Source organism: Phaenicophaeus curvirostris, chromosome 1 (assembly GCF_032191515.1).
Source record: "Phaenicophaeus curvirostris isolate KB17595 chromosome 1, BPBGC_Pcur_1.0, whole genome shotgun sequence".
NCBI classification, from domain to species: domain Eukaryota; kingdom Metazoa; phylum Chordata; class Aves; order Cuculiformes; family Cuculidae; genus Phaenicophaeus; species Phaenicophaeus curvirostris.
In genome coordinates this window covers 105043233-105065680 of record NC_091392.1, presented here as the reverse complement: position 1 = coordinate 105065680, position 22448 = coordinate 105043233, and the positions used below count along the sequence as shown (strand labels likewise).

At 37.3% G+C, this 22448-nt stretch overlaps 1 protein-coding gene across 1 annotated transcript; it reads left to right on the top strand.

Annotated features, from left to right (window-relative positions):
- Positions 1 to 5031: 5031 nt before the first annotated feature.
- Positions 5032 to 21143, top strand: LIPI (lipase I). The gene is made up of 10 exons (XM_069849926.1): positions 5032 to 5262; positions 9884 to 10260; positions 11900 to 12008; positions 12129 to 12230; positions 13455 to 13544; positions 14668 to 14835; positions 15475 to 15567; positions 16212 to 16323; positions 16698 to 16871; positions 20500 to 21143. The coding sequence occupies exons 1-10, from the start codon at positions 5214 to 5216 to the stop codon at positions 20585 to 20587; spliced, it is 1362 nt and encodes a 453-aa protein (XP_069706027.1). The 5' UTR covers positions 5032 to 5213; the 3' UTR covers positions 20588 to 21143.
- Positions 21144 to 22448: the final 1305 nt, after the last annotated feature.

The window sequence follows — 22448 nt, the reverse complement described above, 5'->3', positions numbered from 1 at the left end:
GGGGAGGAGGGAGGGGAGGAGGGAGGGGAGGAGGGAGGGGAGGAGGGAGGGGAGGAGGGAGGGGAGGAGGGAGGGGAGGAGGGAGGGGAGGAGGGAGGGGAGGAGGGAGGGGGCGGTCGTGCGCCCAGCGCCGGGGCGCTGGGCTGGGTTGGGTCTTGGGGTTACAGGCTCCTAGAGCCGCGGTGGCGCTGGTGCCGTGAGCGCCGGCAGATGAAACCTTTCTAAGGCTCGTTTTGGAGTTTTGGGAAGCAAGCATCCTTCATCAGGCCTGGGCGACACGAAGGAGCGGTCTCCATCAATGATGTGCAGCGAGACGAAAGCTGGGACGTATTTCCCGCTTAGGTGCACGTGGATAAATTCTCCCAGAAATCTTACGCATCTTCTATTGCTTTCCAAGGTCTAATTTTAATGTTTTGAAACTTAACAACACTCAGAACTCTTGCTAATTCGGAGCTGGCTCCAGTTCACTGCTTGACCTTGGCTTTAAGGTAAAAAAATACTGCAAACAGAGGTGATTACAGAAGAAGACGCATCTGCTCAGCACAGATCAGACTGAATGCAAAATGTTATCATCCTCAAGGGACAGTGTCTGGAAAATACCGTTTTAAGAGAAACGTGCTGTCAGAGAAAGAAAACATGCTGTCAAAGGGACATTCTAACTTACAAAACCTACTACTGCTTAGATGAATCTTACCTGTGCTTTAGCTGAAATCAAAATATTCCACTTTGAAATATTCCACCTGTTATATCAATACAAGAAGTAGTCATTGATACAAGAAGTAGTTACTATTACAAGAAGAGGAATATTTTTTTTTATTTAAGCAAAAGCAGAGTTAAGTTTCATCTACACAATTGTATTTTTTAGAAAGTTACTCAGAATGTCCCTGAGCCAGCGCATTTTCTTTTTCTCATAGCATGCTTTCTTCTAGATTCTTTTTCTAGACACTGTTCATTCATTGGAGATGATAAGGTCCTATGTAAAGTCTGATCTGTGCTGAAAGGATGTCTCTTCTGTAGTCACCTCTGTTTGCAGCCTTTCCCCATCTCAAATGCAAGGCCAAGCAGGGAGCTGGAGCCAGCTCCAAATAGGCAAGACTTTTGACTGTTGTGAAGTTTCATAACATTAAAATTAGGCCTTGGGAAGTAATAGAAGATGTGTAAAATTTCTGGGAGAATTTATCCACGTGCACCTAAGTGGGAAATACATTCTCTACCCGGCTCTTGTACCACTGCACATGGTTGATGGAGATCACTGGGTCATCTTGTCCAGGCCTGATAAAGGGTGCTTGCTTTCTAAAACTCCAAAACAAGTCTTACAGAGTTTATGTACCCGCATTTTCAGTATCAATAGAATGATAGAATCATGGAATCATAGAATTGTGGAATCACAGACTCATAGAAGGGTTTGGGTTGGAAGGGACTGTGAAGGTCATCTAGTCTGCTCTCCTTGCAGTAAGCAGGGCCACCTTCAGCTAGGCTAGGTTGCTCAGAGCCCCATCCAACCTGACCTTGAATGTTTCCAGGGATGGGGCATCACCTGCCTCTCTGAGCAACCTGTTCCAGTGCTTCACTACCCTGAGGGAAAGGAGTGGTGGGCAGGAATTGGAGCATTGTGTGAGAGGGGTGTGCAGTGGGTAGAGATCCCACTGGAGGCCTTGTCTTTGTTGCTGCAAAGCCCATGTTTTATTTAATAGTGTTTAGTAGCAGTGGGAACCACAGCTGGGTTGCTGGGCTGGGTGGTGCCAGCTTCAGAAACCTCCAAAGTCTCCAAAGTAAAGTGAAAGGTGTTGTACGTTTCTTAAATTGGCTATTAGGGAACATTGTTTTACCGAAAGAGTGGTGAAGCATTGGAACAGGCTGCCCAGGGAAGTGGTTGAGTCTCCAACCCTGGAGCTGTTCTAAAACCATGTAGATGTGGCACTTTGGGACATGGTTTAGTAGGCATGGTGCTGTTGGGCTGATGGTTGAACTTGATACTCTTAGAGGCCTTTTCCAACCTTAATGATTCTATGATACCTGTCTTTAAAGCTGAAGTCACCCACTTTATAACCTGCTATTGTGTGGTTGTTACAAGAAGATTTCAAGCCCCCACATTTGACATTCAGTATGTATTTTTAAAGTCATTTAAAAAATTGCATTTTCAGAAGTCATCCTGATGACAGCAATGTGAAAAATATTATTAAAGAGTTTTTTTTTCCACAGGCATAGATGGTGTACTTTGCCTCAGTGCCCATTATTTTCTAATGGAGGCTTAGCTACAGACTTGTCAAGTCTATTTAGAAAGAGATTATCAATTTACAAGAATTGCAAGCCACAGTGTAGAATACATAGTGAGAAATTTCTTACAGCCAGTCAGGGTTTTTCCCTTTGTAATCTTTAGACAGTTTTGTGGGTTTTTTTTTCGTAGTTAAGCATATAACAGTGCAAAATCCCAGTGTGATTTCATCTTGCCTGTAAGGGAGCAGTGCTCTTAAGCTAGTGGCTAGAGAGGAATTTTTCTGGAGAAGTGACTTGGTTCATAAGAGAAGTGAGAATTCTTATGAGAATTGTTATGAGAATGGGATTCCCTGAGATTACGAAATCCTTGGGGGTAGAGGGAAGATTAGGAGAAATGCATCTACACACAACCACAGATCAGGATATAAAGGCTTGCATAAGAGTTTGTTCTTAATCTTGAAAACCATGCTGTAATGTTTTTAGCTGTTATTTTATCAGAAAGATTTGGGGGGTAAACTGAAGTGCAATTCTGTTACCTGTAAATCACAGTGATCTTGTACTGTAATTAAATGTAGTTTTTATATGTTTTTTCCAACTTGAATGCTTGGCCAGTCTTGAGGTTTTTTTATTAGCAGGTAGATGGTGGGATCTCCCCAAAGTACCAGGGTTTGTTCAGGAGGTACAACTCCTAAGGTACTGAGTACTGGGACGCAAACAGAATGCTGAAGAGGCAGCGCCGGCATCCTTCACTGGTTTGCATCAGGCACTTTTGGAGCAGATACCTCTGAATTTCAGTATGAGAAGAATTGTATCCTAGAGAGAAAAGTAGTGGACATAACAATATGCAGTGAAGCAGGATGGGCAGTAGCTGGACTTGGAGGGTCTCACTTCTGTTTGTGACAGTGTACCTGAAACTCAGTTTTGCCTTTAGGGATTTATCTAAGAGGATGTCAGTAGAAACTACAGTGCAAGCAGTAACAGGAGTTAAGATTTATGAATTTCTATGAGACACAAGTGCCACTGTTGGTGAACAAAGTCCCCTTGTCATACGTCAGAGAGATGAGTTCAAGAAGCACTAGATTAAAATCCTGACTAATACCACAGAACTTTCTGGGCATTGATTTAGTAATGGAGTCTTTTTCTGAGACTGATTTCATAGGCATTTAAAACTTTTTAATGGGTTGTTATATTAACATGGGTAGTACAGTACTTTACTTAGATGTGAGCTGGGCTTATTGGTTTTCAGTACAAGGGGGGAACTTAAAATTCCCCTTCTTTTCCCCATTCATGTGTAAAGGACAAGCAGTTATTTATTCACAACTAGAGGCATTAGGTTTATATAAAGGTACATATGTAAGATTTTCTTCTAAGAACAAGTGATTTGCTCTTGGATAAATGTAGCAAGTATTTTACTTGGGCCATTACCTGTGCATTTGTAATGGTGTTGAGCTCTCCATGCTTTAACTTGTACATGAATGAGTACTGCACACTGAGTGTGTGCTGAGACTGCTTCAGTGATGCTTGCTTGAGTGCACTAAGTTTTTGTTGTAACAGTAATCTGTATTAAAAAGTAGTGAGGGAAAAGTGTCAAACTGACACTACACTCTTACTTGTTCTTCGTAGTATGTAATGTCAGTAGGGCTGTACTTTTATAATAATTGGATGAAGAGTCAAAGATTTGAGATAAGGAGGTTATGCAAAGGAATAACAGAAGCTGCCTTAGTGAACTTTACTGACAGTAGGGTGACAAATCTGAGAAATGGAAGCAAAAAAGTAATAAAAGGTCACTGGTTAAGCTGAGTTGATTTTCATATGGGTGGATATACTGCATCATCTTCGCCTTATGGCTGCGTTCAAAGGGAAAAAGACTTTGGAGATATTTCCTAAAGGCTGTCTGCTGCAGGAGCTTGTGTATCCCAGCTTACTTGATCTGCTTAGTGTCATAAAGCCAGCTGAAGAGACTGATCACTTAAAAGTAAATAATGAAACACACACACACAGAGCCTTAACTGTGGTGGATGGGAAAGGAGACCTAGACATTGTGTTTAGAAGCACTGTGAAGGATACACTATTCAAAAAAACATTCTGGAACACATATCTCTCGTATTTGAGTGGTTATGGTTTGTTTTAATTTCTCTTGCAGTGGAAATAATTGGGGACAAATGTAGACAAACTGAGCAACCAGACATCTTATCTGAATAATACAGAGTTTATCTGTTTGCCTCTTTTCCTTACTGTGAACTTCCAAGAAACTCCAAGTTTGTCCTCTTGTATTTACCCATTGAATTGGTTTGTAAATAACTGAGCATCAAAAATTAAATCTTTCTTCACCTGTTCTGTAGTTGGGGACACAGAGGGAATGAAGTGTAGTTACATATCCAAAACACCTGGCAAGTCAATGTCTGGGGGGCTTGATGCTCTGTCTCTCTCTCATACAAATGCTTCCACAGATCACTTCTGGATTTAGATTAGAGAATGACTCCTTGGGAAAAGCTCAGAAGATATTTTTGTGCAAAAATAATCCATGGAGATACAGTTATCAGAATTATTTTCAAGTTCTTACAGAAAAATCTTTCAGCAGAATGACTTTTGCCCATCTTGATACGTGTAGTTGCAGTTGAGTGACACATGGTGGATCTGTGATGTAATGTTCTTCTAGTTACTCTGCTTCCTAAATTCCACACATGTAACAGAGTTCTCAGCAATATTTGCATTGATTGCTTACGTGTGAATCTGCTGACAGCCGAAGAGAGAGGGAAATAGATTAAAAAGAGTTCAACCCTTAAAGCCCTGAAACCACCCTACCTACTGAAGTCATTGAATAGGAGGAGTCATGAATTGCAGAAGCTTGAATACAGCTTTGCTTTCTGCTTCCTACTCTACGTGTCTGTTAGTTTACTAGTGGTATTCAGTTAGGTTAGAAATCTAGCCTACTTTAAGGAAGAGCTAGATTTACCACTTGTCTGGGTATTAGGTAGCACTTTCTCCACTTCCACATGCTGAAGTTGGTTTTCTTCATCTGTTTGATATATTGGGTGAAAACAGGTAAGAATCATTAGTTTATTCTTTCTGATGTCTCTTGGCTTTATTCAAACATAAAAATGAATATTTGTTCATTTAAATTTGCCAAAAGATTAAATTTTGTGAATTATGCGTAATGGAGCAGATGATTAGTAAAGAAAATTTGATTGCTTTGAAACTGAGACGTAGCTTTTCATTTTAAAGTAAACAGAACAAAGCCTGATATTTTATCTCTGGCTGTACTTTGCACAGAGGCATGCTCAGGTATGTGCACTTTGTACAAAGTAAAGAGGTAATTATGAACTACATTTAACATATTTACATAAGTTTATTGTTTAGGTTTGATAGTTTGACAGGTTTTCAAGTTATGCATTACACTTTAAATACCCAAATTTAATTACAAAAAGTCAGTGTGCAATTATTTTTTTTCCCTTTTCAACCACAGAAGGTACTTACAGTGGTTACAAATGTACACAGGAAAGCTGAAATTGTATATTAACTGAGTTAAACTGCATGTGTAACTGCCCAACACTCTACTTGTATGTTCTGTCTGTACAGAAAAGTGTATGTGAGTACTCCCACAAGCATGCACGAAAGGCAACTGAGTATTCCCTCCAGTAATCAGTCAGAAATAAGAATCTGAAAAACCTCCTGTCAATGATTCCTCACTAAACAATTCAAAGTATTAAACCTATAAATCGATTTATAGTACTTATCTAATTCCACAGTAAAAAAAAATCTTTTCTTTTGTTCTCTATTTACTTTTCCAAGAATAACTGTTGTCATTTCACAGCCATAAGTAAATGAGTTGTTTCCCTTTCAGATTTGTCAGCTAGTAAATAGGTTTCGTCAGTTGAAATAATTTCTTTGTGATAGATTTCTCACTTCCATGGATCAGACTGTGTCAGTGTTTTATGTCACTCTCATTCCAGTGACTTTAGAAGAATTAATTCTTATTTCTACCAATCAAAGGATTAGAAATCAAAACATATAAATGGGTATGGCAGAACACTTCAGCAATATCTTAGCATGAATCTGTTAGATATGCAGGAATGAATGATGAGAATCAGCAATTAGACTTGGATTTAAGAACAGTATTAGGCAAAAATCAAGAGTTCCTTGTAGCTTTGAATCTGAATAGCGAAAATGTAATCAAGTAGCTGTTTATTATTATGTAGCCTTGCATATGACATTTGTGTAATAGAATTCCTATTCTACTTTTATTGTCACATATGATTATATGATAAGTAGAGATCCACATGGTGGATCTGTGATGTAATGTTCTTCTAGTTATTCTGCTTCCTAAATTCCACACATGTAACAGAGTTCTGAGCAATATTTAACATTGATTGCTTACGTGTGAATCTGCTGACAGCCAAAGAGAGAGGGAAATAGATTAAAATTACATAGATTAAAAAATGTGGCACATTCTGTTAACATCTTAGTATCATGTTACATGTATGACATTTTACCGGGTTCTTGAATGTTATTTTCATTAAATTCAGGGCAACGGCAGCTGAACAGCTCTTAATTTCAAAACCACTTCTTGGATAAGTCTAGGCAAAGAAACTGAGATGTCTTCCTCTACCAGTAGTTAGTTTCCAGTAATCTCAGTAAAAGTTATTAAAACTATTCAATGTCTAAATGAATGTCTCAGTGTATCATTGCTGAGGAAGGTTGTGATGCAGATCACCTTAAGTGTCATCACACGGCACTTAAAAGATAACCAGGTGATCAGGCCCAGTCGGTCTGGGTTTGGGGAAGGCAGCTCCTGCCTGACTAGCCTGATCTCGTTCTATGACAAGGTGACCCGCTTGTTGGATGAGTGAAAGCCTGTGAATGTTGTCTACCTAGACTTTAGTAAAGCCTTTGACGGCTTTTCCCACAACATTTTCCTTGGAAAAAGTGGCTGCTCACAGGTTGGAGAGGTGTTCTTTGGGTGAAAAACTGGCTGGATGGTCAAGCCCAGAGAGTTGTGGTGAGTGGAGTTAAATCCAGTTGGCAATCCTTCACAAGTGGTGTCCCCCAGGGCTCAGTGTTGGAGCTGGTTCTGTTGAATAACTTTATTAATGATCTGGATGAGTGGATTGAGTGCACCCGCGGTAAGTCTGCAGACAACACCAAGTTCAGTGGGAATGTTGATCTGCTTGAGGGTAGGGAGGCTCTACAGTGGGATCTGGGCAGGCTGGATTGATATGCTGAGGCCAGTTGTATGAGGTTCAACAAGGCCAAATGTTGGGACCTGCACTTGGGCCACAACAACCCCGTGCAGTGCTACATTCATCATTGGTGATGAATGGCTGGAAAGTTGCCCAGTGGAAAAGGACCTGAGAGTATTGGTTGGTAATTGATTGAATTTGAGCCAGCACTGTTCCCAGGTGGCCAGGAAGGTCAGTGGCATCCTGGCTTCTATCAGAAATAGTGTGGCCAGCAGGAGTAGGGAAATGATGGTACCTCTATACTCAGCACTGGTGAGGCTGCATCTGCAATACTGTGTCAAGAAGGACATTGAGATGCTGGAGCATGTCCAGAGATGGGCAGTGAAGCTGGTGAAGGGTCTGGAGCTCAAGTCTTATGAGGAGTAGCTAGGGGAATTGGGGTTGTTTAGTCCAGGGCAAAGGAGGCTGAGGGGAGACCTTATTGCCCTCTACAACTGCCTGCCTGAAAGGAGGTTGTAGTGAGGTGGGTGCTGGTCTCTTTTCCCAAGTAACAAGAGATAGGACGAGTGGAAATGGCCTCAAGTTGTACCAGGGGAGGTTTAGATTAGATATTAGAAAATATTACTTCACCAAAAGGGTTGTCAAGCATTGGAACAGGCTGCTCAGGGAAGTGGTGGAGTCGCCATCCCTGGAGATATTTAAAAGATGCATTTATGCGGTGCTTAGGGACATGGTTAATGGTGGACTTGGTGTTGTTAGATTCATGGTTGGACTTGATGATCTTAAAGGTATTTTCCAACCTGAACAATTCTATGATTCTGTGATTCTGTAAATGAGGAGAATGGTGATATTTATTTTGAAATGTAGGTAATTCTAACTTTTCCCAGACATGACAATTGTAGTTGTTGCTATAAGATAATGACAGTCATGAATCTTTTGTGTAGACGATTCAAGACAGGAAGTTTTAAGCCCTTTCTAACACTCCATAACTTTACCCTGCTCTGCTTTGGAAACAGTATTTTTTTGTGATATCAAGTCCAGAAGTGACTGTTCTAGCTGTTGTAGATACACAGTTTGGCCTAGAGGTTAGTTCCCTAAGTGAATTAGTGTCTTTACCTTATTAAATTATGGACCTCACGTTGTTTAGCTTTATTTAGATCTGCACTGTAGTGTTAAATACATTTTTCAGATACTTTGTACCGTCCCCCCCTCTCCTGCCCCATGCTTGCCCTTCACAGTTTTATAAATGGTGAGGACTCTCTGTGTGTCTCAGATGTGCAAATGTGATGCATTCGGTTCTGCCTGCTAGCTGCTTGCTGGGAAAAGGAGAAGAGCTAGAACTGCATCCCCCTATAGCTAAAAATTTCTGAGAAATTTAGGTTACTTTTTAAAAGTTTTTTTTTAAGGAACTGTGTAGGCAATGTTCCTCTTTCTACTTTTGCTTTCTAGAAGTTGACTGACTTTAGTTTTACGAAGTTGTTAATGACAGGACAATTGAGAAAGGTGTCATCAAATACCAGGCAAAAGCACTGTATAAAGTAGCATAGTCCAGTAGAGGTCAAGAAGTTGGCCCAAATATCTCTGGCTGCAGGCCAGCTAACACCATAATGGAGATGAAGAGGCCATACAGAAGAATTGTGACAGTCATCAGCGTTGTGCCGAGTCCTGACGTGGCTTATCACAAAATGTGACCTCAAAAGCCCAAGGATACTTTTTAAAGCATTAATTTTTGATGTTGATAAGCAAACAGGAAAAAAAATGTCTTTTTTTAGACTCTGGAAAATCTCCATCCTCTTGTTCATTTTTACTGATCTACCTACAGATTAAACTTGTATACCGCAACCATCCGAGTACAGAAATGCTAAATAGTAGAGTTTTTCTTGTGCCATTATGTACATTGACCTTACAGATTCTTATTTTTTTAACTCAGGACAGGATCCTTTTTTTCTTGTTTCTTGGTAATGGTGTTCTTACGGTCATCAAAACTAGACAAGGGTTCTGGGTCATCCTGTGCTGTCATGCAGTTGTTTCTTTTTGCTGATCAAACCAAAGTCCTAAGGCTTGGCAGCTTTGACGCTCTGGCTGAAAGGGGAAGAAACTACAATAACGATCTTCCTGTTTATACAACAAATGCTAGTTGTGAAGAAAAATTGAGAACCTAAATTTGATGGTTAAGCAAAGGATCTTATAAACACTGACTACTAATTTGTATTTGTTATGGAGAAAATATATGATTCAGGAACAATTAGAAAAGTTAATCTTGTGTTTGAAGGGTTCAGAGGAGCATAGTCGTATCTGCAGAGTCATTAGTTAAACTGCGTCTCCTTGTTCAGTGCGTGTTGTGGCACCTCATTCCAAAGCTCTGAAGGTAATAAAGTTGAAGTTCTTCACTTTTACCGGATAAATAACGAAAAGAGAAGTGAAGAGGTGGTATTTCAGGTGATCTAACTCATCAAGTGACTGTCTAACATTTTCATCTTTTGCAGATGAGGAGAAAAAATGCCCTGAATTTACGGATCTTAGCATAGGCAATGCTTTGTCCGGAACAGAACTTCAAGTCCAGCTACTGCTGTATACAAGGGAAAATCCAAATTGTTCTGAGAGACTCATTGCAGATGATGTTACTCTATCCAAGTACCTCAATACCTCGAAAAAAATTGTCTTTGTTATCCATGGCTTCAGACCAACAGGATCTCCACCAGCATGGCTAGGTGACATGAAGGAGCTTTTGCTGTCTTCAGAGGATATTAATCTCATTATAGTGGATTGGAATCGTGGTGCTACAACTGTGAATTATATAACTGCTGTTGAAAACTGCAGAAAAGTTGCAGAAATACTGAAGAACTATGTTGACCAGATGCTGGTAAGGCTGAGAGTTGCGTCTGTTCTGGATAAGTTTAAATAGCATAGTTTGTGTGGGAATGGATATTTAAAATATACCTAAAGAGAAGCCCATTGAACAATAGCAAATGATGTTTCTTTACCAAAATGTTTAATAACGTTGCATGCAGTTATTACTGCATAGCTTTAATTACACCTGAGTTCTTATTTCCCTTTCACTGAAGTATGGTTACAAGTGCATCTGATTTCTTTAGCCAGCTGGGAGTTTCAGGTCTCATTGAAAGAGCGAATGCACCAGTGGGGAAGTGAAGTGAGAGATATTCAAATACATGCAGCATTAAAATTTTACAAAAACATTACATGATTCTTTCCACTATTAAACTACTATATTCAAAGATTTCAAATGAAAATGAATCACTGTCAGAGATATAAATATTTGTTCCAAAATTATATAAACTTCTTGATTCCAGAGAGAGTTGCTGAAACAATTGTTGATGCCAGTGGTCTTTACTGAGCTTTAGATTCGTTGCTTAATCAAATGGTCAAAACATATCATCTCATTTATTTCATTGTTAGACTTATCGTTTGGTTCTTCTTCTATTTTTAGTACTTCTTTTCCCAGTCATTCTCAGAGATTTCAAATGCTGTGCAGTTAGAAAATATTCATGTGGAATTTGGGTAAAAACCCCAGGATTTTGGAAAAGGATGAGGTGAAAGAAGAGACACTTTATCAGAATATGCCCTCTGGGATTAGATATAGTAATAACAGTTCATAATTATGGCAGTAAATTTATTATTATGGAATAGAAAAATAAAATAGGACTATAAGAATGGTCTCTAATCAGAGTGGGTAAAAAAGGTATATATTTTGCAAATTTCTTGGTGCAGATTTTTGGTTAAGTGGTGGTTACAGATCTGCCTGCAAAGAAATGACTGCAGGGCGTGTTTGAACTGATGGTGTTGGGTGAGTTGTTAAAGAGATGGTGCTGGGGTATGTTAGGTTCTACAGCTACCAGTTTCATATCTGCAAGCTGTTGTGAGGCCTTTGTCAGTTCATCTTGAGATGCATTAATATATCAGATCCCACATATCATCCCATCCCTTTGCAGAGATTCTAACAGATCTGCTGAGTTTCAGAGTTTTGGGGTGGGTGGTTTTTTTTTTTAAAATACTATCTGCTTTATAGAATGGGCCTGTTAGGACTTTGCTGCAGGTGTGCATTCGGTGCTGTTATTCAGCAGATCTGTGGCATAATAGTTAATGGTATTACGTTTTAAGTTTGTTTTATTACAAGGATAAAGAAGGGGAAAGAGATTTTTTTTCCTAGTTTGTAGTTTTGGTTCATCTTTCTTGTATATGGTAAATGTGTTCCTCTTTCCATCTCACGCTCCGCTTTTAACTGGTGTGACAGTTTGGAAGAAATGTGCCTCAAGCTTCCTTTTTACATTTTTCTGGTCAAAGAATTTAATTATTACTAAACTGTTATCTAGTACAGAATGTCAACCTGAAAAGAAGTTTGTAAATTCCATTTGTTTTTAAAGATAGTTAGAAATAGAGTACTGACAAAAGGTGAAAACTAAATCAGTCTACTGATATCTGTTCAATTAACCATGTGTGTTGTTATGGCTTTGTTTAGTTTTTGGTTTTTTTAATCTTGATAGGTGGATGGAGCTTCTCTTGACGCTATGCATATGATTGGTGTTAGCCTTGGGGCTCATATAGCTGGTTTTGTTGGCCAGAAGTATAATGGCAAAATTGGCAGAATTACAGGTAAGGCTTTTAATCCTGATACATGTATTCTAATGTACCTTGTCTTGTTGTCATGGCTACAAATCACATAGATGCTAGGACTGAAATATTGAAATACAATATGTATTATTTTTCATTTAGGTCTTGATCCAGCAGGCCCTTCGTTCACTCGAGAACCACCAGAGGGGAGGCTGGATCGCACTGACGCACAATTTGTTGATGTAATCCATTCAGATACCGATGGTAATGATGTGGCCTTCACTTTGATGGGGTGGTTTGTTCAGTTCTGAAATGAGTAGCCAAATTATTGAGTGAGTGAAGTTTCATGATTGAACCTGAAAATACTGAAATAACATCTAGGTATAACAGCTAACTGAAGGCATACATGGATAACCACATAGTCATGAGTCCATTCCGCGTCATGCAAAAGTAGCAATTATATCAGTCATTTACATCTTATTTGTTATAGTATATTCCTTTCGAGTAAAGAAAAAGAAAAAGTCTGCAAATTGAATGAAGCCTGCCTATTGTGTTAATTTGTGATACCATCATTTCCAAAATAGTTGAACATCAACATTCTTCTGCTGTGCTAGGGTGTATGAGCATAGATTGTAAGTATGTGATTATCACTGAATTAGTCCCTTCTGAGACAGGCAGTCTTAGCTGTATCATATTAGTACACTACAGATCCACTGCTTAAAATTCTTAAAAGCATTACAGTAAGGTTAAATGAAGAACATTGTAAAGTCTACTTCACCCATGCTATAATCTAGTTTAATTTTTATCTCAAAACCTTAAGTAAACCTTTCAAACCTACCACACTTGTCCCATTATTTGTATAGTTTCATATAGTTTTCTTCAATAATGTTAAAAATTAAGCTATACTTATTTGTATGTGAAGCTGAATATAGCAATTTTTATAAAGTTCCAGTTATGTGAATAAACAGAATGTCTTGTAAAAGGAAAGGTAGATCAGATTAAGCTAAATCTTACTCGTGGTCTTTTGTAGAACAGATACAGATTTTTCTACTTTGGTAAGCAGCTCATATTACTGTAGCTCGAAGTCCAATGTGGTGCAAGAAATGGAAAATCTTACCGTAATGAAAATGACATTGGGAAAGAATTCTGGCTGCTGGAAAGAACATGAATTTCATAAATTTCTTTGTACAAATAATTTCTCAGCTACGGCACTAAGTAGTTGCTTCTGTTCTTTCATTTTTCCTTTGTGGCAGTAGGAATCTTACACAAATTTGTATATATTTGTGTACAGCATTTTGCATGTGTATAATTTTCTTAAAAAGAAAAAAATATGGCTTTTAACTCATTACTTCAGTTTACAGAACAAAGAAAAGTATAATTCCAAAAAACGTCTTAAATACCTCCATGTTATTTTGTAATGAATATAATGATAATTGACTTAATAATTCTGTTTATGTTTTTTTTTAATCTGTGACGTTTTCACTTTAGTATTAGGTTTCAAGAGACCTTTAGGAACCATTGATTTCTATCCAAATGGAGGAATGGATCAGCCTGGTTGTCCAAGAACAATATTCAGTGGTAAGTAAAAATGTATTGAATTAATGAGAAAAGAGTTTGAGATCAAATCGAAAAAGGTCAAACTGAGTTCAGTGGACACTGCACATATTCAGTAGTGTTGGAACTGAGGGCATAGTAGTCTTTCTTTTCTGTCCCCACTCAGTAAATGAGAAATAACAAAGATATTTAACATATTTTTAAAAGTAAAGGTCTTCCTAGAAACATACATATTGCAACATATCATTATTATTATTGGCATCATGGAATTGTATTTTTTTGTTATATATACAATCTGCATATAGTGATCATTATTTCTCACTGTTTATATGTGGCTAGGCATGAGGGAAAATGTTTGTGTCCAAGTGGTTTGAACAGGATCATTTGCATATGATGTGAAAGGCAAAGCTTTCAAGTCTTCACTGTATCTTAGGTTCCCCCTGATTTGCAGTGATGAATTAGGTTTTGCACAGGTCTTTTAGGCTCTTGGGTGCAAACAGTTTTAGAACATGATCTTTTGCTGCAGAATTTTGCTTATTTCAGCCTCTGTAGGTCTTTGGCAAGGTTACTACCCGTTGTTTTTGTTTACTTTTTAAAGATATATTTATATCTGTCTATGTTGCTATTACTGATCTGCACAGTACTACTATGAATTAGAGCTGCTGCAAAAGCATAGGGTTTCCACTTGTGTGTCAGTGTGTATGGGAGAATCCCTTAAGACCCAGGATCACATTCATCTGTACAATTCTCCTAGTTTGTTTTGCTAGGAGAGGAAGGAACTTATCATGCAACAAAACTAGAGGAAAGGATCTCTGAAGTATTCCTCACAGTAATTTTTCTGCCAAAATGTTCTATACTGGATACAACAAGGCAAACTTTAACTCAGATTCATGCTTTGTAACAAAAAATATCTGTGAAAGTGATGGGACTTAGTAAACTATTTCTTACATATAATAAAGTAGTCTTTTATTTCTTTTTCTTGTGTATGGATATCCATGTTTTACACTTGGTGGTAAACTAACAGAGAATAAAAGCATGGCTAACTAAGAATGGCTCAGGCAAATGGGATTAATTTACTAACACCTTGTCTTTCATGAAGAAAAATGATTAAATATTCTTTGTATATTTCATTCTTTCTTTCCTGAAGGACTTGGGTATTTTAAGTGTGACCATCAAAGATCTGTCTTGCTGTTCTTGTCATCTTTGAAAAGAATGTGTGACATAATAACATATCCTTGTGACTCTTACTTGGATTACAAGAGAGGAAAATGTGTTGATTGTGAAGCTTTCCAGCCAATGTTCTGTCCAGTTATGGGTAAGCGTTAGGCTATGTGCTCTGTGTTACGCGAGATTTTCTGGGAAGTCCAGATGAAGTCTTTCTGGGGTTGTAGAGGGATCTGTATAGATTAATTGTGTGCAGAGCTGCATAGAATTGTATAAACCAAAAATTCTTTCTATGTTACATAAGCTTAGGAGGTTTACTGAGTATCTAACATTTTATTAAATAATATCCACAGCTGTAGACTGAAAGGATTAAAAGTGTCTGCTTTAATGATTCAAAAAAGAAAGGAAGACATTCTACCACAAGTGAAGTTGATCTGTAACTGTTCTCTGCAAAATATGTGGGCTACTTTTTTGGCCTTGTTCTATTACATCTGCAGGAATTCATAAGCACTGTTGTTTGGAGTTAGTACTCTAGAGTAAATAGATTCCAACTATTACATTATGACAATTTTATTGATACTAATCTATTAGAAGAATGAAATACTTGCATACTACACTCTATTATACTCAGGGGATTTTCACATTTTCCAAGTCAGTTTACTTTCTAAGAGAATATTTAAGAAAACTAAAGCCAAATCTACCACTTTGAGTGAGTTGCTTTTGTGTAATTGTGTGTATATCGTGATTTTGCTGAATATCTGAAAATAAATATTTAAACTTTGGATTTTAGGTTATTATGCTGATAAATGGAAAAAACTATTAGTCCCAATGAAATCACCAATGAAAGCTTATTTTGATACCTCGGATCAAGACCCTTTTTGCAGTGAGTGGCTGAATACATACATAACAAACTCTATGAAATGTTACGGCTGTTATTTGTTAGCTGATCTGGAGTGAAAGCATGTTAGAAGTTATTGTTAACTGTTGTGTAAAATAGTGTAATAAACCATCAGCTAAGTGTCATTTCACCTAATTAATCTGCTTAATTCTAACCGCACTCTGCCTGTACATAAAGCTGATGCCAATGCTGTTCCTCCCCTCTCTCTAACAATGTATCTCAGCTCTTTTCTGGACACATCACTTTTGTGGGTTATATGACAGTGTTGCTACACTAAGCTCAAATATTCCCTCTTTGCAGAGCTTGCCAAAACCTGAAGGTACTAGTTAGGGCTCAATTTTTTCCCTAGGCAGGTCAAAATAATTCTGATGGTGGCTTTCTGAAGCAAATCCTTTCCGTGAAGGAACTGGAGGGAATACTACAATAATTACACAGAACTCCAAGAAGCCATTTGGTGGAAGCTAATTTTTGTCAATAACTTTCTTATTCTGCTTTGAGCTGGTAACTTAGAAGTAAAGAGTTACTATTCCTATCGTCAACCAGTGAACACTTTTAACAAGGTGATAATAACAGCTGTATCCTATTGAGATAATTCTGTAAATCCTATTATTTCCTATTCTGTTTTGCAGTGTATAACTACTTACTGGATATTACTATCTGGAATAAAAGCATTAGGAGAGGCTTCGTTAAAGTTAGAATAACAGATAATGCTGGAGACACAGTGGAATCAGAGATGAATAGGTATGTTGTGCTTTGCCTCCAAATCTTTATTATCACATTTTAAGACTCATTTTCTGAGTTTCCTAAACCTTTTAACTTTTTCATTTGTAAGTCAAAAAAGTATCATGAGGTTGTTAAGACTTGGCCATGACTCCTTTTCCTGGTTATGGCTCAGTGTCAGAGGCAATGCTTCTCACACTGAAATAATGCATTCTCCATTTATGAATTAGTCTAGGTCCTCAGATAGTACTGGTTTAATTTCAGTTCTAGATGTCTTTGTTCTGAATGCTCAAAGTCAATACATCTTGCAAATTTTCTCATCTTAGTAGTAATGCTTAACAATAATGAATATGTCAGCTAACAAAACCCTAACTAGAAATAATGTTTTTCTTTAGTGAAGCTTCAACATTTCAGCAATATAAAAGAGTCAAAATACTAACTGGATTTTACCGAGACCTTGACAAAATATCAAAAATCTCATTGACATTTTCTACAAAGACTTTGATAGGCCCAAAACACAAGCTCAGAATTCTCCAGATGAGACTGAAATCTCTCAGTAATCCAGAAAGGTAAGTGTTTGTTATGTATAAAAGTTGTGTATCAACTAGACTGCTTAGGAGGTTTCCTTAGAAATGTATATTTCTGTCTATTGATTTTTTTAATTGTATATTCCTAAATACATGAATATCCTTCTCATCCTACCTAGGATCAAATCTATCATGTGGAAGAGGTATTCTGTACATTAACATTTAGTACACAGCACACTTGTTTATGTAAATGTCATGCATGCTACTTGTTACCACAGGCTGCTGCTGCTGTCTGGTCACAGTAGGTTTTCAAGGACCACTTGTGTAGACCAGCCTGGCATACACCTGCATGGCTAAGTTCTTTTCCAGAAGATATATTTTATTAAGCACTTTTCTGCTTTGATCATTTGTCTGTACAGAGCTTTTCACATTCAGATATGAAGTGGAGCACTTCAGCTACTTCTGTGACTGGAATATGTTTTTGGTCTTGTTGCTGAATGTAAAGATCTTCCAAGGCCAAAACACAGTCAATGCTTATCTACACTTAAAATGAAATAATCTGTTTTTTTAATAATTAAGTGTAATTACTAAGCTTTTATTGATTTTTCTGGGTTTAAATACTTGAGCAGTATTGACATATGTTCATTTTTTAGATCTCCATAGTTGTACAGTAACGCTAGCAATTTTATTTTTGCATCTTCTGAAAATAACGTATTACATGGAATAAAAAGCTATTGCATTTATTTGCTTTGTATGAATGGCAGATTCAACAAAGTCAGAATTTGAAATAAAATCTAATAATGGGGAGTAGTCTAGTAGGAATTGGGTATGGTATTTTGTAAAAATTATGAAACCTTGTTAAATTAATCTACTATTTCATATTTACTGGGAAAGAGGAGGAGAAGAGGGAGAGACTTAGGAAGAAACACGACACTCAGTAATCAAAATAGTACCGTGTATACATTAGACTTTATTAACTTATTGAAGGCCGTAAGTCTCAAGCTCTCAGGTGAACTGGCATAGTCTTCTTGAAAAGCATTTGATGATGAGAGATAGTCAAAGCTATAAATCATATCAGATGTTTTTTTCTCAACCCAGCAGTCATAAATCAGAAGATAAACTTCATGCAAATCTACTGGCATTCAGGCCTTTCTCAGAAAATGATCTAGCAAACAAGGAAGATTTCTAGTGAAGAGCCCTTATTGTTTTTGAGTTTTCATTCATGTTACTCTGATTCTTGTTGTTTTTAAAGTAAGATGCACTTGATTTGCTTTGACATGGGATCCACTACAGAGCCTCATCAGATGGCAGTCATGTAGGTACTTTAGATACATTTAGATAGCAATGGAAAATGGTGTATTAAATCAGTGTGAGAAGGTAATTAAATGCAGATGTTACAACACTGTTGGTTGGTATAATTATATAATTGCTCATTGTAATTATAGCTACCTATATTTACCTTGTTTAGTCACATATAATTACAACAATTGCTTGAATCAGGATGATCAACTAGAAATGACATTAAATATATTTAAATTATTCATATAACAAAGTAGTAGCTAAAAAGCAGGGCACACGTGCAGGGATGAAAGACAATAGGAGTCTCAGCCTTCCCAGGTCTGGGTTAATAACAGACACTGGCAGTGGTCTACTGGGCTGGTCCGTTATTCACAACAGATGGTATGTGAATGTTGGAGTGCTGAAAGGTACATTTAGTTTCCAGACTCTTCTTCTGGTTTCTGCAATAAATCATTCCTACTCACCTGTAAAACCAGAAAGCTTTATTATCTTGTTCGTGTCCAAGTGCAAGTTCTCTCAAACATATGAACACATCATTCAACTCAAACTCAATTGATGGGGAATGTGAGTCTCTCAAAGATACTTAGCCTAGCTGCCTTTGTTTTTTTTTTTTAAACGAAAACAGGAACAGAATTAATAAAAAAGAAGACTTTATTAATACCTCTGCTTAACAAGAGAGCATGTCATGCTCTTGCTTTTTAGTAGGCACCAGAAAAGATGCATGGAGCGAGGGATTATTAAAGCTTCAACTAACAAAAGAAGTTATTTGTGTATCGCTCCTTGTCTATGAACTGGAGAACCTGCTACTCTCCTGTAAGGCATTCCTGGTACTCAATAATCACAAGCTTAAATGGATTGCACTTTAAATGAGATACAATATATTGGAAACTGTATGGTTTTATTTCTAGTATTCATCGTTGTGGTTTGTCTAGGTATTGTGTCCCCTGTGGTTTGATAGAGCCCTTCCCATGTGACAGCTGCTGTTGGAGAAATGACTATGCTAACACACTGTGCTGCTGTGTAGAAAATGTTGCAAATGTGCTAAAATACAGCATCATATTGTTACATGAGATATTGAAAGTCAGTTCAGGAAGTGGATGTACATAATAATCTTACATTGTTCTGGTTTGAAATTTGACCTGTGAATTCTTTCAGTCTTTTATAAGGACTTCAAAAATGCTGGCAATGTCCTTTCTCCCTCTACAAAAATAATGTAATAGTAAACCATTAAATGCAAATCAAAACAAAGTGTGGATGAAGGACTAGATGAAATTCTATGCTTTGCATTATATGGAATACCAGAATTTGTCTTGATCTTCTTAGTCAAAAAATTTACTATTTTAGCTTTGTGTGGTCCTTAAATGGCCTCACATTCTTGTATAGAAATCCATCAGTCCTTTCACATACAGGTGAAGCCTTGACTGGCTGGAAATCTAACTCTAGTTAACAACAAAAGAAGTGCCTGGTGGGCTGATCTTTCTCAGGCTTTGTCCTTCAGCTGTTTCACTGTAGGCTACATTCCAGTCTGAGGTGAATTGTTATTGTGTACCACTCTGTGAGATAAAAGCAATATAGAAATTTAGAAATAAATTTTAAATAAAAGAAGTATCCTAACTTGTATGTCCTTAGAGGTGCCATCAGAGGGTATGCTAGCCATTGGACTGTTCAAACCACCTCTCACAGTCTCTCTGTAGTAGCGCATGGAGGGCAGAGCTATGACTCGTCTCCCCCCTAAAATCACAGAGCGTCTATGTTGATCTCAAAAAGTAGTATTTTGTGTGTACATTATTCCCTTTGTGACCCCCCATATGCATTCATGTAGTCTTATATGGTTCTAAGTTTTCTAGGTGTTTAGATGATTGATTACTTTCTTGCACAAAACTTTCTTACACATGCTGTCATTGCAACTGAAAGAGGTAGAAGCTATTACGATATGGTTTTCTGCTTTGTGGAATGAAAGCTGAGAAACTTTCATACTTAGGGAAATCACAATAAATTATTCAGGCCCAGTGTTAACAGCAGCTGGGCTGTTCTTGGACCATTGTTCTACGGAATTAATTGAAATCCAGATTAATAGCTTTAATGGATGAGTATTGCATCTTCGTATTTTAGACTTATGTGATACACTTACTCATGCCACTTTGCACCATCCAGCTGATGTCCTCGTTGTTGTTCACAGTCTGGCAAAACTGCTCTAGTGATGTGTAAAATAAAATGTAAACTTAGATGAGAAGACATTTCTTCTTATCCTGAGTACCATCTCTGAGAAGTGATAAATACTGGAGGTTTAATAATTCAAATACTGTAATGTTTTTCTATTAATATTAACTTTTTCCATTCTGCCATTCTTTTTCTTTTTGTACTTTTGTAGGCTGCAGCTGTGCAGATATGACTTTGTACTGATGGAGAACACTGAACTGACCTTCAAACCTATTCCTTGCCCAGAGAAGGGTACATGAAGAGAGAGCTTCTACTAACTTAATTTCTCTTAGAGCGGTGACATTTTGATTCTTCCTCAGGATAAAGACTGCAGTGACAAAGGAAATGAGATAGGCTAGATTTATTTTCAAGAGTGTACATAGTAATGTGCATTACTCGCATTGAGTGCCTTAGGGTGAAATTAATTGAAAAGTTCAGATATCTATGTATTTGGGTAGTGTGAAAAAAGTAAATGTATCATGTGGAGAACATGCAATGGTCTATTTATTATTATTTGTTGGCAGTGAAGCAACTACTGAATTAAATATGAATAATCTGCATAATCCTGGTCTTTTATTTGTCAAGTCATACTTGTATTTAATTATTTATTATTTGTAATGGGTTTTACATGGAAACATAATTATCTGTCTACTAAGTGAATTTAATATACTGTACGTGTGATATACAACTAAAATACAGTTTTGCTGTGCTGTGTCCATTGGATAAATGAATTCACATTTTCTCATTATATAATGTCTCAGTCTCTAAGAACTAGAGCAGTAAGATTTGTGGGCACATATGTAAATTTTCTATTCAAATCGATTCTCTTTGTGCTTATCATAGATGAACATAATTAGAGCCATTCCAGTTTTTTGCAGCTAAGTTTCAGATATGAAGCAATTCTAAACTCTGTTCTGAAGAGAATAACTTAAAGAAGAGTGTTTTTATTATGTTTTTGTTTGGGCCTCTTGGAATTAAAGCTGCTGCCCAGGTTGAGATTGATAACAGATTTTCACCTTTTGGAATGTGAGCAGGAGTAAGCCCTACCTAAAAATTTCTTCCTCTAGTTCAGAAAACGATTTTCTAATGCCAGAATGCTTTTACTGATGGTACTAATTGAAGAACAAATTATGCATATTTTCTTCTTTAAGTTTGTTCTGTGTATTTAACCCTGGTTTCTCATGCAAATGAGTCCTATGCACGATAACCTTTCCCCTTTCTTTCCTATGCCTCCACTGTCCTAGCTCTTGACAGCAATACTTACTTGAACCTGTTGACCAATTTCATCTGTATGTTGGATTGAGATGTCCAAAACCTATGAACTGTAAGTTTTATTGAAAGACAGCTGCTGGGTTAGAAGGCAAATGGAAGTTAGTGTCCTAAGAAAGTGAAAGCAAATTCTAACTTTGTCCTTTCCATTGCAAAAGACTGCTCCAGCATGCTGGTCAGCATGTGCAAAGCTCTGAACTAGCTGTTGCATACCGTTTTACGTGTCTAGACAAGCAAGTGCTTGGACACACCTAAAATCTACATAGCAGTGGACAGACTTGCTCATGGGCTGATTTTTTATAAAATGTATTTATCCATTAGAAATGGTAATTACATTACCATAGTCTTTATCAAGTGATGTCTTTCTCAGCTTAATCATTTTATTATATACCTCTCTGTTTCTTTCCTCTGAGGGAGTCATTAAAAGATACACAGGAAATGTGTTGGCATTTTCACTATGAACTATATCCTTTGCCATTCACTTTCTCAACAAATTAGGATAGATATCTGATATAGCAACCCTTGTAAAGGTCAATTTACAGTAATATATGCTTTTAGGCAGTAGTCATAACTCATATGCAACAGACTGGTAACCTCATGCATTCTTTATCTATCGTGTAAACATACTGGCAAAATGGTGGCTATACAAGCTGTCACGATGTATAGAGTTGGGTGTAGAGCATAAGACGTGAGCAAGAAAATATGAAGAACTGAGGACCGAGATACCTTTCTAGACTTCTCCCGTTACAAGTGTATGGAAAAAAAAAGTGAAGTAAAGTGCTTTTGAAAAGATATGAGGCAACATACAGATATGACTAGCAGTGCTGCAGGTTGATGTGTAATATTAATATT